The sequence below is a fragment of the Aethina tumida genome, chromosome 5, assembly GCF_024364675.1.
Source record: "Aethina tumida isolate Nest 87 chromosome 5, icAetTumi1.1, whole genome shotgun sequence".
NCBI classification, from domain to species: Eukaryota; Metazoa; Arthropoda; class Insecta; order Coleoptera; family Nitidulidae; genus Aethina; species Aethina tumida.
This window is the reverse complement of record NC_065439.1, coordinates 24,259,653-24,279,039: the sequence shown is the minus strand read 5'-3', so window position 1 is coordinate 24,279,039 and position 19,387 is coordinate 24,259,653. Positions and strand designations below refer to the sequence as shown.

At 36.0% G+C, this 19,387-nt stretch overlaps 1 protein-coding gene across 12 annotated transcripts in view; it reads right to left on the bottom strand.

Annotated features, from left to right (window-relative positions):
- Positions 1 to 19,387, bottom strand: part of LOC109597627 (muscle-specific protein 300 kDa-like) — a 118,590-nt gene that overhangs the window by 1,896 nt on the left and 97,307 nt on the right. For 11 of the 12 annotated variants that reach the window (XM_049967578.1, XM_049967581.1, XM_049967580.1 and 8 more), the window contains 8 exons: positions 18,829 to 19,339; positions 18,324 to 18,769; positions 11,771 to 12,073; positions 4,643 to 4,900; positions 1,581 to 4,579; positions 1,379 to 1,411; positions 857 to 1,229; positions 393 to 800 (listed from right to left, as the gene is read on the bottom strand). In XM_049967578.1, the coding sequence (XP_049823535.1) occupies positions 393 to 800; positions 857 to 1,229; positions 1,379 to 1,411; positions 1,581 to 4,579; positions 4,643 to 4,900; positions 11,771 to 12,073; positions 18,324 to 18,769; positions 18,829 to 19,339 (5,331 nt within the window). The remainder of the gene's footprint in view (positions 1 to 392; positions 801 to 856; positions 1,230 to 1,378; positions 1,412 to 1,580; positions 4,580 to 4,642; positions 4,901 to 11,770; positions 12,074 to 18,323; positions 18,770 to 18,828; positions 19,340 to 19,387) is intronic. The other variant, XM_049967576.1, reaches the window with a different exon arrangement.

Here is a 19,387-nt window from a genome sequence, read left to right as displayed (position 1 = left end):
GTGAATTTGTGCTACATTTCAATTGTTTACGGACTAATTACTTTAAAATAATATCAATAACAGTGCTACTCAAAAACCAATCAACAAAAGAAACCAACAAAAAAAAACGATAAAACTACAGACAGATCTACATATAACCAAGTCTAGTTCATTCGACTGACTAGTATAACGACGTCAGTGCGAAAGAACCATAACAGATAATTCGACTAGTTAAAAAAATACAGATGGCACTAGATTGATTATCACAATTCGTTACAAGAGGACAGGCCGAGTTAAAGCTCTAATTACATCTAATATCGATTAATTTAATATACATGTTTTTACGAGAATCTAAACAGGACTAATGTTTTCGTTATTGATTACAAAATAACGCAACGGTTTGTCAGACTTACATCATAGGAGAGTGCTTGCAGTGGCGTCTCAGCCGTTTGCACGGTCATGAGACTGTAGTACTCGTTCGGGTCTTTGCCCAAAACCGTTCCCAGTTTCAGCGTGTAGATCACAGTCAGTCTGATCAGCGACTGCAGCTTGAGCCGCAACTCAGTGAGTTGTTGACATATCACGCTGGAACCTTCGGGCGCTCCCTCGCATTTCAGCAGCTGGTTGGCGGCCTCCTGAAGGCTGAGTACCCGCGGTTCGCAACGTTCCAGCTCGGCGCGAAGCTCCAAGAAGCAACGGTATTTCGCATCGATCGACTCACGGGACGCCGTCAGGTCGACTGGTTCAGATGTCTTGATCTTACGTTCGTTCTTCTCCAGCCACTGGCACAGCTCGTTAACGATGTTGTGGAATTGTTGGTTCTAGAACATTTAGAATTAAATTGTCTGTATTTTGAGAGGAAGGTACGTTAACTCACATCCATGAGGGCTCTTTGTAATTGTATACCCCACTGGTCGGCATTCTTGCAAATAACCTCCCATTTCTTGTTGTCACCCTCGAGTCGTTTTCTGAGCTCCTCGGCCCGTTTGGTGTCCTCTGTATGATCAGCCAAATGAGTACCTACGATGTTCAAAGACCTTACGATGCTTCTATGGCTGTCCAGATCCAACAGGAACTCCCTGTGGTCTTGGATAACATCTTCCAAATGTTCGATGTTCTTGGGGGGCGATCGCAGTGACTTCTGCGTTCCTTCGGCTGCCTGCAGCCATTTTTCCAGACGCCATAGATCGTTTTCTAGTTGGTCCCAGTTACGGCGGGTACACAATGGACACAACAGTCTTCCAGCCTCACTGTGACAAGAAAAATTGATTGTGAATATACAATAATATTTAGATTGAAATTTTAATTCCCGGATTAAAACGAATTATATTTAGTTTAGCTGTAACTACGTCATAATCTGGGTAATATTTACACAATTATGTAAAAAAGCAATACTTACTGTTGACATAATAGATTGTAAGCCTCGGTTGATCTGCACCAAAATTAGAACAAAGCCTTTGTTAGTTAGTTGTTAACACAAACACCAAAAGAAATATTTAAAAGAAAAAACCATAATTGTGTTACAGAATTATCCAAAACCATAAGTGTTTAAAGGAAAGGAAAAAGTAAATACTCAACAAAATAAGTAATAGATATCATACCTGAGTTCTCTTAATTTTTTCTCTTTCTCCTTGGCGCTGATTAGCAACATTTCGAACCTCTCGCTCAGGTCTTCCACGTCACTTGTGCTCGCCTCGGAAGAAGAAGCGTTGCATTCGTTCAACAAGAGATCGTGAAGATGCTTCACCAGTTCAACACTGGCTTGGCACTTGGCAGATGCCTTGGCGATCTTCTTGCTGCTGGTCGGCAATTCTGGAGAACCCTGTTTAGGAATCTCCTTTCTGACTAGTTCTTCCAGGTCGTCAATATTTGCCCGGCATTCAGTGAGTGCAGCACCAATCTCCACCAAGTAAGCATCTTTAGCGCTGATGGATGTCATACGTTGTAGTTGTGGCGGAAGGGTGTCAACTTGAACTGCTGTGTCTTGTTCGAATTTCAAGGTCTCAACTTGTACACTTTCGTCGACTTCTTTGGGCTTCTTTTTGCATTGTGCTGTTATTTCCCGTTTAAGAATGATTATCCTCTCGTGAATGTCCTTGCAGAGGATTTGATATTCGTCAATCATCTTTTGTATCCTTGTAACTTCAGCCTTTTTGCTCTTTTTCATAATCTTCAAACCTAATTTGTCTGCAGTTTCTAATGATGGTGTCTTGGCTTTCAAATTATTTTCAATCGCCTCAAGTTTCTTAAGACGTTCTTTCGCTGGCATTTTCTCGTTGGACAGATGTTGGAGTTCCGTCAGTTGAGCGTCGATCTTGCTTAAATCAACTACAGCTTCTTCATGAATAAGAGAGAACTCTTTGAAAGGTTCAATTTCAGCTTTAAGGCGGTTTAGATTACTTGTAGCTTTCGGCATTAGATTGTGCCATCTGGTAATGACAACACGTGATTTGGAGGTCAGCTCCAGTACATTCTTTGGTTCTAATCCTCCATCAGTGACCAATTTGGAATAAGTTTGTTCCAAAATTTGGAATTGTGGGGTATGGGATTCAATATCCTTAATTTGATTCTCTAGTAAGTATATCAAATCTTGGATTTCATCACGGTCCAGGTCTTTTATTGGTCTGTCGAATTCTTTAAGTTTGGCTTCCTTTTCATTGAGCCACTTATCCTGGTCTTCGCTGAGTTTAAGAACATCTAAAAGAAGCTTCCAGAGGTATGTGATCTTACGTTTACGTTCAGCTGAGTGACCGCAAACAGCTTTCCAGCGTTTTTCAAGATTTTCAGAATCGGAGGTAATTTTCTCAGTGTCAAAACGGGCTTTCTCTAAATCAGCGTCATTCAGGAGCAATTCACATAGGTTCAGTACTTCGGCAATATTAGCACTTTCGTTTTCAATGGACTTCTTTAGTTTGTCATGTTCTTGAAGCTTCCTGTCTATCACATCTTTGGTACTGGCTTCAAATATGAGTGGTTTGGCAAGTTGTACTTCAATTTGAGATAACCACGCTCTTATCTGGTCTATGCGTTCTTGTAAAGTTAACATGGTTTGCATTATCTCCGTGATCTTATTTGCACGGGTTCGGCCAAGATTTTCCAGGCGTTCCCATCTGTTTTGCACTTCTTCGGCCTTTCTTTGGATAATCTGTTTGGCCGTCACATCACTGTACTCTTCACCACAATTTTCGACTAGATCCTTTCCAGTATGCAATAGCCAATTGTATTCTCTATCTTTTAGAGACATCTCTGCTTGAAGCTCAGTTTCCAATTTACGCAACATCTCTTTAGGATCCGAAAGGGTTGATGAACCTTCGCTTTCATGGTCCAGACGTTTTTCAATTTCGTCCACCCATGTGATAAATCGGGAATGCCGCGTCTCAAAGGCAGATCTTAAACCTAGTTTTTCATCATATTGGTGACAGATCGTCGCCAACTGGTGTTCCAAGTCTTCAAATTGATGTCTGAGAAGCCACATTCTTTGGTTGATGGTCTTCAAGTCTCCATGGCTTAGGCATTCCTTTAGTTGCTCCTGAGAAATTCCGAGTTGCTCGAGTTCTCCAGCGGACAAACTCAGATTGCTTCTAACCCTTTGTAGATAATCACGTGTGTTACCGATTCCTGCATGTGTACTGGGTACCTGTTTCGTTGATTGGTTAATGATTTCTTGAATGTTATCAAAGGAAGCTTGGATCTTGTTGGCCCTTTCTTCATGAGATTTGATCAAGTTCTGAATGCGTACCAAGAACTCCCTCCAAGTCTGAAGACCAGCTTCTAAATTGGCGATTCTTTGTTTAATGGCAACATGTTCTATGCGGATAGAAGTGGCTAGTGCATCATCACAGAATTGTATCAATCGATTTTGTTGTAACTGTAGATTATCATATTGTTCATAGCCTTTAGGAACTTTCTCTAAGAGACCTTCAATGCGAGATATTAACTTGGGTATCCTACGTATGTGCATGTAGCGTAACTGTAGCTTTTCTTTTTCTTGTTCAACGTTCTTTAGCCAGTCTAGGAGATTTTGTTGGTCTTTTCTATACCTTTCCCATGCATCCAAACGATTTTGAACTTCATTGTGTCTATCCATGATTCTGGATAAGGTTTCATTGTGGACATTGGTTAGAGAGTTAAACTGTTCCATAAGTGTAGACTCAACTAACCCTTCCACGAGGTTCTCTTTGTTCTCGAGTGGTTTGAGAACATTCTGTTGCGTGGTCAGAAGATTTTGGTGCACTTGGCAAAGGTGTTGGTGATCTGAAAGACTGTGGTAGTCACCAGGAATCGTACCCTGCAAGAACTGTTGAACATTGACTAGATATTCTTGCCAGAGTTTAAGAGCGGCCGCTCCATCCTCATTTTTGACTAGACGAGTACTCAAACGGTGATACTGTTGGAACGTCTCCCGGAACACTTGTTGCCAAAGTTCCAGGATTTCAATGACGGAGGTTTCAGTCTTCGTCGTTGAAATCTCCAGAGTTTTATCCTTGATCTTTTGGATTTGACCCTCAGCCTTGCTCAGAGCCAACAAGTGATCCCTGAGAGTATGAAGCTTATCCTCCGGATCCGAATCTGGATCGCTACTGTCCAATGAATTTATGCTCTGAAATTAATAAATACGAATACGTTAGTATGAGCGAAATGCGTTAGTTTGTGGTTGTTTTACCTTTTGTACTGAATCTAGGTAGGTTCTGGAGGCAATAATTTCCTCGTTTGCCTCGCTCTTGGTCTTGGCCTTTGCTTCGGCCACGTCGGCCAGGGCTGTGAGTGATTCCCTGACATCGTCAAGACGTTTTCCTAGTGCCTCAACTTCACCACCAAGTAAAGCCTTAGCATCAAGTCCCACCACTGAGGCGATGTTATTTACTAGTTGTTGGATTTCGCCAATACGTTTCTTGTGGGCAGCATATGTCTGTTCACATATCTAAAAGAAATAAAAGAATTAATAATACGAATAGAAATAAAAGAATTAATAATACGAATAGAAATAGTCGATTTGAACAGTTTCTATTCTGATAATAATCAATGAATAATTAATATAAAAATTATAAAGAATTAAATGAAAGTTTATAAGATTTTTGTATTGTATTGATTTAAAACACACATGATCGTTGCTTTTCCATTGTTAGCCACGTGCCTTTCCATAATGAAAATCTAAGTTTGTAACTGCCTCGAAAACCGTAGTTTATCTTTGATTTTCAGCCATTAACCTTGACAAGCGATTTCAATTAACTCAGCTACAATCGAAATCTGTAATAATCCGGCAATAATCAAAATTATCACGCGATACGAATCAACGGAAGAATAAAATTAAAAGAAAACCCTGAAATCCCTTGATTAAAGTAGATAATGTAACACATCAATGTTTTTAAATTTTATTGGTTTCCATCTGTGTTCAGGTTTTATGTTTTGACAAATTAACGCCCGCCCGTCCACAATCGGAATTAGGTCAGGATTTCTCAATGCCACGTCCTAAATATAATCCCGTTTTTAAAAATACAGAAATCTAAAATTTATAATATATCGTGACCCAGTTAAATTATCACAATGATGCTTACCGAAAACAACACAAAAAGCGGAAATTAATCATTTCCCAGTTTGGCACGAGATTGGCAAATAATTCAAGTCGGCAGCATTAAAATTTTGTCAAAATGAATGGCACAGAAACACTTTCGCTGGCATGGGATTGTTTAATACAAAGATTTCACGGTTAACTGGTGACTTCCTTTTGCGACAGACAGAAAAAATAGTTGATAAGTGGCGTATAATGGAGTAATCGTGCTGTAATAACTGTTCGTCTATTGCACCATTCAAATAAGAGATAATTGTAAATAGATGTCATTACTAATGGAAAATAAACAAGAATGTGCCTTTAGCCTAGATTAATAAAGCTAGACAATGTGAATTTCTTGATGCCATTAAATTCACATTATACGTTCAGGCATTGGTAAAAAGACAATTATGACTTATGCATATGCATTGAAACCTTGTGCCTTATGCATGACTTTGATATTTTATTGTTCCTAACTCTGATTTACGAGTTATCTTCTTGTACGTGGATGTAATAATACATTAAAATCGTAACGATAAACATCAGGTGTATTATTGAAGACAGGTTCAATATATTATTAAGATAAACGTCTGAAAGCTTAAGTTAAGAACAACTCTGATTACTACCTTTGAAAGGCTCCACCATCATTATTTTTTAAATTAATTTAAACACATTCCAACTTTAATATCCTGAATATATCACAGTACCTGCATCAAATGCAAACGAATTATTCATCAGGATTATGATTACAAGCAGAGTCGCTTTGGCTGCTTCATTAGGCGAGTTGAAAAATCAACCTCTGTCAGAGCTCATGACCATTAAACTCATTTTTATGTTGTTTCGATTAGTTGATGGATAATGCATCATGCGTCAAGTTAATCATTCGTTATAAGATGTTTATTAAAACATTTCCGTAGTACCTGTAAATGCCGACATTCAAGAAATAATTATGATAATTTATCAAATGTTGACGCACAATACACAACAATACAACATACTTCCAATTCCCGTTGTAGCTTATACATTTATCACCCTAAAACTCGTGTTAATCTGCTCTTTATTACGCTAATTAATTATTTCAAGGAGTGTTCAAATAAAGGGTGCCAAATGAAGTGGTCACCGACAATAACCAGCTGCTCGAAGAGTACGAAGGGTGTGGTTACTAAAATAATAAGCGAGCCTTGACGAGAAAAATCCCAACACCTGTATTATACATTTAATGCCCTGCCGGATGCAATTAACACGATACGCAGTAAATCACGGCGAGATGCGTTAGAGATTAAGCCCGTTAAATTCAATTCAAGCACAAAGCAAGACACAAATAATAATGGACGGTCCCGACGGTCGCTTTTCGTTAAATAGCCGGTCGAATTTATGCGTCAGTTGAGGAACGTACACGTACGTGGAGTGTGTAACTGTTTATGCGATGGCAAATTTATATTATTTAGAAGAAGTGCCTTCCCCAACGGCTGCAATATTAATAAAACTGCTGCACAATGCGGATTTCCGTTTCATTTAGCAACAAAACAAAATAAACCGTTTGCGTGCCCATTTAAAATAACAATTGCATTTATGCAGAGCCGCCAGACGCGTAGCAATATAAAATTCCTGTCTGATATAAAGATGGAACGGCAACAACCTAGATACGAGTTGTAGGAATCAGAAATCATTCGTTATTTATTATCACTACAGGGAACACAATTACTTCTGTAAGCTTTTTACGAGTTGTAAAACTTTTTATAAGTGAGATAAATGCACATTTATTTAGTTCCTCAACTGGTTTTAGTTTAATTGTGTTAAAGTTTAGGTTCCCCCACCTACTGGCGAATAACCTAAAATAACCTAAATAATTAGGATAGAAAATGCGACTAAACTAATTGTTAGAAATAATTAATATTAAAATTTATTAGTCGGTTCTTCTAACTAACCTGAATAGTTAGGTTATGTGTTACGATTAACCATACAATTGATTTAGTTTATGTGTATAACCTAAATAATTAGGTTAGAAGATGCTAATAATATATAATAAGTAACCAAATAATTGATAGATTATATTAAATATATTATATTGTATTAAAAGTTATTAGTCAGTTCTTCTAGCTAACCTGAATAGTTAGGTTATGTGAAAACTATTAACGACTAACCATACAATTGACTCAGTTTATGTGAAATTGAGTTAGTGGGGTCTAGCAAATAACTCATTAATCGGTTTTTAAAGTAACCTAAATAATTAGGTTGGAGGATACGACTAATGACTAACGCCTAACCAAATAATTTATAGAAATTACTAGTATGAAAATTTATGAGTCGATTTTCCTAAATAACCTGACTGGTTCCATCACAGATAAATATAAGAATGAATTAGTGATGGGATTAGTCGACTAACAAATAACTAATTAGTCGGTTTTTAAAATAACCTAAAAAGTTAGGTTAAAGGATTCGACTAATGACTAACGTCTAACCAAATAATTAATAGAAATTACTAGTATGAAAATTTATGAGTCGGTTTTCCTAAATAACCTGACTGGTTCCTTCACAGATAAATATAAGAATGAATTAGTGATGGGATCAGTCGACTAACAAATAACTAATTAGTCGGTTTTTAAAGTAACCTAAAAAGTTAGGTTAAAGGATACGACTAATGACTAACGTCTAACCAAATAATTAATAAAAATTACTAGTATGAAAATTTATGATTCGGTTTTCCTAAATAACCTGACTGCTTCCATCACTAGATAAATATAAGAACGAATTAGTGATGGGATTAGTCGACTAACAAATAACAAATTAGTCGGTTTTTAAAATAACCTAAAAAGTTAGGTTAGAAGATGTAACCTGACATCACTGACGAATGTAATGTATGAAAAATATTCGATATATATATTTGATTGACGACTGAAATTAATCATATGGAAAGTAACTTAAATAAACAATAGTTACATTGGCCAAAGTCGAGTATTAAATTCATTTATCTCGACTGATTAGTCTGTTATTAAAATTAATTATTAGTCAAGTTGTCGATTATTGAAATAAGTCAGTTATTCCCAACAATAGTACGAATTACTTATAAGGTAAACATATGTAATAAATGATAAGCTATCACTTCCGTTTCCGGAATTTTATCAACCAATGACATAACGTCCCCGACTAATAAATAAAATCCAATTGGCGAACAAAATCATCCGGCAACAACCCGATTAAACAAAGAACAAATACAATTAATGCTCCGAATTGTGACCGGATGAATCAGCAGCACCTAGACCATATACGGGCAACGACAATAACTCGATCATGGTGCCAAGAGTGTTGAACAAGCTGACTCCGCACCGCAATCACCGTCATTATCTCGACGAACCGGCCGGCCGCATAACGAGCACGAAAATTTCGCGTACAGGTAGACGTCGAGTACAAGAACCCGAGCACCCCGGAGTCGCAGCCTTGATCTCCGCTCATCAATGCAAGGATGTCTGGTTGGTGGATTGGCTTGTGCCGCGATTAATATCGCCGAGGCTCCGCCAGTCTTGCATTCGTAATTCGATCTTGGGCATATCGTTTTGCGGAAGAACTGTTGACCTGCAACCGCCCAGCGGTGAATTATTCTTGTGGGATAATGTGACGATGTTGTTTACGCGTTCAGCGGTGGAGGTTACAACAAAATGGGATACGGTGTTGCACTGAAGAATTAGAATTTTAAATTCGAACGCAACCTTAATTCACCACCATTGAATTAAAGTCGGTGAATTCATTTGCTCTGTGACACAAAAACATTGTCCCATTCTTGGAAGTCGGTGTGCACTAAACAATGGGCAAATGAAACATTTTTTCATCATGTCAAGAGGCTTTGGAACGTGAGAACCGAGTTCCTTGGAACATAAGTAATTGTGCAATAGTATTAAGGGGCTTTAATTAATGTGCTACGAAATAAATTCATATTCTTTAGCTTCCTAATAGAGGGGAAATAAATATAGTTATGCATTTGACGTGAAAGTTGCGACTCAAATAGTATAAGCCTTTTGGGATTAGAAAAGTGTGAATGGTCAATAAATTGTACATGCTAAATTCAAATTAGACATCATAATAAAATCAAAAAATTGAATTAGAGAAAGCCTCTTTACCATATAATTTTGTTTTATTTTTGTGTTGGTTTTAAATCTGCACATTTCTATTTTTGAAATGGTAAATTATAAACGAAAAGTCGTAAAACTTTCTAAATTTCCTATAAAGTAGTGGAAGTATTGACTTGCAGGAAATAAGTAACATAAATTTTTAGTTGTATGTACTTATCTATAATTTAATCTTTTCAAATTAAGAATAAAACTTGATGAGTTCATAATATGGTGAAAGATAGGGTTTATTAAAAACTGATTAAGCAGGTAAGAACTACTTAGGAACAACATTTTGTTTTTAATAATGTCTTTGGGATACTAATTAATTTAAATTTATCTTGCTATATAATTAATAGTAATAGCTGAATCTTTAATATTAATTAAAAAATGTTTATATTCTTGTAATTACATTGATTAATATGTTCCAAATAAGTATATTACAAAAATTAGCATAATCAATGAATAATTTGCATTGCAATTTTCCCAATATATTAATTATTAAGCACTTAAAAATTTAATATATAATTAAATGCCTTATAAAAAAGTAAATAAATATATTAGTGACTTTATCGCCGTTGGATAAATACTAAATGTAAAAATAAATATGATTTAATATACAATAAACAACAATATGTTAAGCTTCTTCAATTTCGTACAGATTAACAATAACAAAGTTAGTTTAGGCTTTATTGGCACTGGGTCTAATCGCGTTTTCATCATAATTTTCAGTTTATACACGTGTGAAAGAAAGTTTGACAATAAACACGTCTCAGAGAATATTTTGTACATAAAATCTCTACAGATGACTCAAATCAACAATTTAATACCTTCAGTTCCTCTGGCGTACACATTTAACTAAAAAAATGGACACAAACTAGAAGATCACAGCATCACAAACACGGTTCACCCATCCCAATTCACTGAACCATTTGGCATCAAACGTTGGCAAGTTATTTATAAAATTCGCGACGTCCCGCCTCTATAAATAGACTCTTCGCCGTTTTCCCAGCCAAGTCCGCCGTTCCCACATATTCGAAAGCACGCCCGATCAAGTACTGACTCACTTTTTGAGGGGTGCCGTTTTTCAGTTAGGTTATGGCCGGCCGGCTCCGAGAGGGGTGTGAGAGGCTCCAACACAGGTATCGATTGGTCGGAGGCTGCACGAAGATGCGACGAACGGAGGCGAGATGCACCGCGTTTATTTTTAAATGTTTAATTGAGGGACTTTATGTCGTTGTTGACCGGTGCCGGGAGCTTGAACTTTGACGCCACCACATCGGAGCGGTGTGGAAAGAAGTGAAGGCATTGTTGGTGATAAAGATAAGCGGTTTAACGGAATTCTGATTAAGGCGCTTATTTAAATATTTATTTTTGTTTCTTACTGATATGGATGGTATGAGTACTAATGTTTCGAAGCAACAACTAAATTTAGTTTTGTAAGATAAACTAATTTATCAATAAACATCTTTGTACAATATATTACCCAGGAAGAAGGGGTGTTTTCAAATTTATTTGCTTAGTCCAATTGTTCCTAAGTAAATAGTATGGAAGAGATGCTGGAAGCAGTTCCAAATAATTAATTAAATACGGATATGTTTTACTGTCTTAGAGACAAGACATTAATAAATAAATGTAAGAACCAATTTGATAAACAGGAGGTACTTATTGAGGGCAAAGCTTTCTTGCAGACAGATATAGCTTGTTTTTCCATTTTCTTAATGGTCCATTGCTGGATATGTTGAGAGATGCCGCTAAAAATACCACAAACACAACCGCTATAAATAATCATGCTGTAAGTGTGAATACTCCACATTGCTAGAATTGAAAACAAAACCAAATGTGCGCCTTCTGGATTTGTACTTCCGGAACGACATTTGGGACGTGACGTCGCATGTCTGTTGTTTTCCCTTTTATTAAAAGCAACTGTATCCAGTTACGAGTTGGTATTTTTATGGTTTCTGATCAGGGCGTATTTTTACTGTCTTGTTAGCATTAAAGACCGTAAAGTTGTAAAATAAGGTAAATAAATTCGGACGCCACAAAGGAAAAGCAACGAATCAAGTCAATAAAGTTGTATTTAAACTAAAGAACCAATAAATACAACGAATGGTACTACCCAAAAAAAAGTAAGACTTACCTTAACTCTTTCGATGGCCTCCTCGGGCTCGAGATCGTCCACCGACTCCATAGGGTTGTCGGTCCATTCGCGCACCAGGTCGGCCGCCTCCCTGTACTGCTTCCAGAGATCGGCCGCGTGATGGTACTTGGTGCAGAGCTCCTTCAGCTGGCTGCAGGTGCTCGAGTACGCTGTGACGGCGTTCTGTACGGCGGCCTGTACTTTAGCGGATATTTCCGGTGAACAGCTGTCGGCCAATGGTTTGGCGGCCTCCTTCAGCTCCTCGACGAGGGTCTCGCGCGACACCAGGTCCCCGGATACGCTCTGGAAATGTTATTTGTTAATATGTCAGGTTATGTTGTGGTAAACATAAGCTTGCTAAGCAAGCAATTGTTAAATCTAGAAAAATTGGCACGTGTGCATTTTGTATAGTTGTGGAAAAATTTTTAGAACTATTTTTACGAATGAAACATGTTTTATTTAAATTTAGCGTGTGCATTTTCAACAGAAAGCTCGTTTTTATTTAAATATAAATATTAGTAACGCCTATTAATTTTACCCTTTATACTTACATGATAAAATTTAGGAATTTATCGTACATTTGAAAATACTCTGACTTTATAAGTAAATATTACAGGTATAAATGATTGATGTTTTTCATCACCTTATAACAGGTAATTTATTTATTTTTATATCCTACAAACATGTACTGAGGACTTGTTTTTATTTACTTATTTTTAAAATATTGTTATTGATAGATCATCTGGATCTAATTTTATACAGGGTGATACAATTAACATATTCATTAGAAGCTTATAGACAACGACAAATTGAATTATTGATTGAAAATTTTGACAGGTCGATGGTCTAACTAAAATGACTGTAAAGTCAGCAATTTTGATGATGGAAAGTTCATTTATGGCATACACGTTAACTAAGGACCGTCCTATAAGGAGCCATTATTAGTAGTTTCAAATTTTATACAGGGTATTCATTATTTACCATTAATCAATAACTTTATTGTTTTCAGTGGAACACCATGTATGTTTTGTTATAACTAGATTGAATATTAATAAACCTTTTGATTAATAAAAGAATTTCCTATACATAAAATGAATATTAACAGAGATTTTATCAAAAATATAAAAATAATCCTCTTACTACTTATTAAGGTGAATCAACCTGCATAATATAAAATTTTAATTTACATTCCACATTTTTTTATATAATTAATAAGTTTCCATTACTGATTATAATTTATAATTTATGCATGATTTTTATTAGTGAGATTAGGTAAATATTTACTATTTGTATACTTGAATAAAACTTGGTAAACATGTACTCAGACCTTAAATAAACATTTGTAAATGGGTATTTAAGGATTTCACCAACATACCTATATTTACAAATATATTTTAGAATTAATTCTAATTTGTTACACGCCCAAGATAATTTCAATTATCTAAAAATCAACAATTACCACACCGTGAAATTTGGCAATGACAAATTAAAAACCATTTTGTGGATTTTGACGTATAATTTAATGGTACCCATTCAAGAAACTTTTTTAGGACATCAAACGATTCGTCGCGGTTCGCCATAAGAAAATTGTGTCCATTGACCGAGAGTGGTGACCATGTAAAATCAAACGAAGCATCAGCACAGAACAAACAAGATTTCTCATACGGTTCGCATGTGACAATAAGAAAGTAAAACTCGAAAGTCGCGCCGTCTGGACATCTCTTTTTCGTTTCTTTTTGCTCTTATCTTCGCATCCGGTATCCTGTCAGTTTCTAAGAAGACGATAATTTACCACCGCAAAGACGACGTCGCCGTGGAAGACGGAGTTAAAAATAAACGGTGTTGCGGTGGTGGTGACCAAAATGTGGAAGAGAATCCAGTGATGTTATTGACCTAATAAGCCTCTCTATTTATCTGGGTTGCGATTCGTAAAATGTTTTTATTTAAAAGGCGGATTAAACCAACGCACGCCTGATAATTATTAATTGACCAGCTTGCATTTAAGCCTGTTCGGTCGCCGATGTTTCAATTAAAACAATGAGTTAGTGTTTGGGCAGTTATTACTGTTAGTTGGACACTTTATTTGCCTCATGAATTTCGAAGAAGATAATTTGGTGTAACCGCTCATTTTAAACACCTTTACGACTATTTTATACGTTGTTTATTATAATATTTGAACTATGGGTTATCTGAAACTGCCAATTAGTCTGACAAGTGGGTCATCGATTTTAATAATAAACTACAACAATCATTTGTTGATGGTTGCAAAACAACGTGTTACTAAATGCGGTAGACTTGCTATAATAAAAACGCAGACGTGAATGTTAAACTAATGAATGGTAATTTAGTTTTTCTGAGATTTTACGTGAGTAATCAGGCGCTGATTTCCGGGACAAATTGCATTGTTTTTTAGAACATGTTGACAATAAAATTTAATGCAAATTAGTTCATCTACAGAACTTTCAACAGGTGGTCAATTAAATATTCTTTAAACACTCAATCTGAATTATGTTATTATTATGTTTTTATCTTTTTTCCAATACAAATTTCTAGTGATAGGATTAGTCGGTCATTAAAATAACCTGAATAATTAGGTTATGTTATACAACTAAAGACTAACGACTAATCAATAACCTTCTAGTCGGTTTTTACAGTAACCTGAATAATTAGGTTATGTGATATATAACTAAGAACTAACCGTACCACTAGAATTCACACGTATGAAAACCACTTATAACTTACTGCCAATTTATGAAAACTAGTGATGGGATTAGTCGACTAATGAATAACCTATTAGTCGATATTATTTTTAAGTAATCTGACTTATGATTTTAAAATCCAACTGGCAATGCAACTGATTTATCAGAACTACAGACGGGATTAATAGTCTAAGAAATAACCTATTAGTCGGTTATTAAATAAACTGATTTAATTAATTTAATGTTTGGACGACCAGAGACAAATTTAAGAATGAATTAGACGGCCAACAATTTACTTATCAGTCGGTTTTTAAAATAACCTTAATCATCATTAGATGTATTAAATAACTTAATTAGGTTATGTGGGGCGTCTGACAACTAATCATTAACGACTAACCATGCAATTGATAGAAAACATATTGGTCTGTGTTTTTAAGTAACTTGTAACTTGCTATTTATGTATAAAAACTAGTAATGGAATTAGTCGACTAACAAATGACCCTTTAGTCGATATTATTTTTAACTGATTTACGATTTTAAAATCCAACTGGCAGTGCAACTGATTTATCAGAACTAGTAACGGGATTATAAGACTAAGAAATAACCTATTAGTCGGTTTTTGAATAAATGATTTAATTAATATAAAATTTAAACGACCACTGACGAATTTAAGAATGAATTAGCCGACCAACAATTAACTTATTAGTCAATTTTTAAAATAACTTAAATAATTATCATTAGTTGTATTAAATAACTTAATTAGGTTATGTAGTGCGATTAACGACTAACCATGCAATTGATAGAATTCACTCTAAAGAAAACATAGTCGGTGTTGCCCAACGTCAAGCAGTCGATTATTGAAATAAGTCGGTTATTCCCAACTCTACATTTTTCCAATATCAGAAATAGTTTTCCAGTAACTCACGACTTGAAAAAGTGACTTAGGAATGCCACGTTTGGAATATTAACTGAATCACGTATATTACATTAATTTTTTCATAACTAGGCAAATTTGCCATTAAATATGCACACACACAGGTATTAAAAATATGTAAATGTTGACGTATTCTTTATTATTCAGAAGGTATCAAAGAATTTATATTGGAGGTCAATGTATTTAATGATTATACATAGATAATTCTCTCATTCCCGCGTAGTTGGAGACGCATATGTGCTGAATATCAATTTACCCATTAAATTTATTATGGTATCGACGAACATGACATAATCGACGTGAAAAACTGCTAGAGACATGGTAATGTGCAATAAAAGAGATAAGAATAATTAACGAATTAAAAACATGTTTTTCAGCTGACGTTAGCTGAGAAAATTTTATTGCTTTCATAAAACACGGAGTTTATATTTTAATGGTTTTAAAATGTTAGGCAGGAAAATGTTTTCTTAATTGTCTAAAGGAAGTTTCTTTTCGTTCGTTTTATTGCTCACAAGTGCTAACTAAACATGTTTCCATTTAGATATTGTCAAGTGTTTAACTTTCCTTTACATATGCGGTGGGTATTGTAGTAAAATTCAGATGTGACCTAAATTAAAATTATCTAAATCGTTATGAAAATATTCAGTTAGGTACAAGAATTGCATAATTCATACATAACAATAACTGTGTTTAAGTGAAAACTCAATAGGCGTTACAAATTAGTTGGGTGCAACTGTATAAATTTGAATTAATATAATAATACATCTATTTTTAACGAGTCGACTCGTTAGGATTTCACATAAAATGGAAAACCAAGGCGAAATTATCCCGTTGTGGAGGAAAACATAAACCGATAATGGGCATCCGTCTTGTCGGTCGTCTATAATATTTGCTGAGCCGCATGTTCCTCAAAAAAAAAAACGGAATTCCGATAAACAAGAAACGAAGCTCGGACGAAGATTTGCATTCCCGCATTTCGTCCATGACATCACATTTATTTCAAAACTGTTTAGGTTTATTTACAAGAAGATAAGGACGTCGATAGTGTGTGCTGGCATTCTTTTAATCTGACTCATGCATAATTTAACACAAACAATTTAAAAACTCGTTATTAACTAATTGAAAGATGTCGCAGAACTAGTTAAATTAAAACAACACAAAAAAAACAAGCGACATCTACATTCAAAAATCACATCACCTATCAACGTAAAAAAGGTCGCAACATCGTAAATCACAGTTCCAGGGCCGGCCGAATAAATCACTTCGAAACTGGATATAAAAAAATGCCGGGCCGTGACACTATTTAATCCAAACCTCGAACGCCGACGGGCCAAGTCTGTTGTAAATTATTTTATTATGGCAACGTTTCGAATTCGCGGTGTGCGCGTTTCGCGGACGCGCTGCGTTTTAAGCCGCGTTTCGAGGTGGACTGAGCGCCGACCGGACGGCCATGATTTTTGGTTTGGCGCGCGCTCAGCCCGCAAGACCCGTCCGTTGTCGAGTTCTCGCGGCTTATCGCGTCCGAGCTACGAGCGATTTCAATGTCAAGGCGACCGGACCGGAGAGCTTTTTTCACGCTTCGCGACTATCGCCGCTGGGGCCGCGGGTCAACAGAACCCGCCGTACGTATCCGATAATAAATCGCACTTTTACTTTTTCAATTCTAATTGGATTGCCGGTCCTGCACACGTAGATGATACCGTAACTTTTCATAAGCGGGTGTGTTTCGTGTTGTGATGGGATTAGCCGGCAAGCAATAATCTATTAGTCGGATTATAATATAACCTGAATAATTAGGTTATGTTATACAATTAACCACTAATAATGAATGCAATTGACAGAAACCATTCGTATGAAAACCTATTGGACAGTTTTCATACTTCAATTTTGTTAGTTTTAAATCAGATTATTCAGAAACACCGTATAATGAGTAATGTATGTAAATTGCACAGTTTTTAGCCATTGAAAGTATCACATAACCTAACTATTCAGGTTATTTATAAAACCGGCTAATAAGTTATTTATTAGTTGACTAATTCCAAAAGTAGGTAAATCAGTCGAGTTTAAATTTGGCCAAGAATAAAGATTGAATTCTAATAAACACATTGTTTTATTTCTTAGATTTTCATACGAGTAATTTCTGTCAATTGCATAGTCGTTAATAGTTGACAGGATCACTTACCTAACCTAACTATTTATTTTATTTAAAACAACTGACTAATTCCTAAACTAGGTAAATCAGTCGAGTTGAAAACTGATCAAAATAAAACCAATAGTTAAGACTTGAATTATAATAAACACAATTTTCGTGTGGATGTCCTTAATTTGGTTACCATCAATATTTAAAATTTAGTTTTCATACCTTTTAAAATATTCTATCAAATAAAATTTTAAATGCATTTTATTACCGTTAATTGAATATGAATGAAACCCATCATTCTATCAAGCTTCTATGCAGTTTATACAAAAATATAAACATGTTTATTTTACATATTTTACCATTAAATTTATTGAAATAATCCATATGTTTATCTTGTATAATGCAAGAACCAAAGTACTTATCAAGCCCAATATGGACTTGCCACTCACTTTTTACTGTTTGTACCACTTTAGTTTCTCACGTTTGTAACTTTTTATTTGGTCAGTTCCATATTTGTTTATGTGAAATCTGAGTCATTGCAGTAAAAATAGATACTTAACTTGCAATTACAACTAAAGTGTACTAAACTGTTACGTGTGTGAATTTTTTCTAGCAATTAAAAGTGACTTTTATAAAATTAGACAGGAAAACGGTACCAGTTTTTGCGGTTTGCTTCGTAATCCTTAACCAGCACAGTAATAGTTCTACATATTTCTCCCTTCCAACGAAATGCACAATTCTCGAAAGACTTGAACATAAAGTAAAAAAAAAAACACTTACCTCTAATCTCTCGGTGGCCTTCCTCAGTCTTTCGTAGTCGACGGTGCCCTGAACGGTCAGCAGCTCCATCATGAAGTCGGCCTCCTTGACGCTCTGCTGCACAAGTTCGAGCTGACGCTCGAACCTCTGCCACAGATTGAGGCGGCTCCTCAGCAACGCCAGAAGCTGGCCGCAACGTTTTTCCAGGGCCGCGTGTTCGTCCTGAAGCTGGGAAATCTCCCGTTCGACTTGCACCGGCGATACGGTGACTTTGAGGCGCATCGGAAGGGTGTGAAGCAATTGACGCAGACCCATCAGGTCTTGCCACAGGGTCACGAGTTCTTCGCCAATTTCGTTGCAGTCTACGAGCGCCTTCTCGACTTGTTCGCTGCCCATCTTTTCGGCGCTCTCGCATTGGTCCAGGGCCTTGCTGAATTCGGAGTGTTTCCTGCGTACCCTTTGGATACCTGTGCACATTCATTTAAATTTTAGAATTGACGTAGTTTATAAACAAATAGGATGTTACCTTTCTGAATGGCTTGAAGCCGATCCTTGAGGAGGATACCTCCTTCCAGTTCTTCGGAGATGATGATTTCAAGATTTTTAGACAAGGACAACAATGATCCAACTTTTTCAGATTCATCAGCAGATAGGAGACCCAATCTGCCGAGTTCGTTTTGAATGGTTTCTAATCTAGAAGACATAATTTGCAGTCTTTCGACATACAAATCTAGATCTTCTTCGGTTTTAATTATTCCTTGTAGGTTATCCACATCCGTTTTGAGGTCAACTAACTCCTGTTCTAAAAGAGCTAATTTTTCATTGACTGGTTTATCTGATGCTGAGATGGTTTCTATAATAGACGATTGAATGTCGTTAATTTTATCGGAAACTTTGCTCCAGCGGCCTTGAAGTTCCGCATGGAATTTCCTTTGGACCAACTCATCAGATATGGGTACAACTTGTAATGACTTTTCCAAAGCTTGCGTTGCGTTTAGACGGGATGTGTTGATGACCTCATGTTGTGCTTTTAGTTCCTGTGAAAAATACGAATTAATATCTGCAATTACATTCTACACCATAAA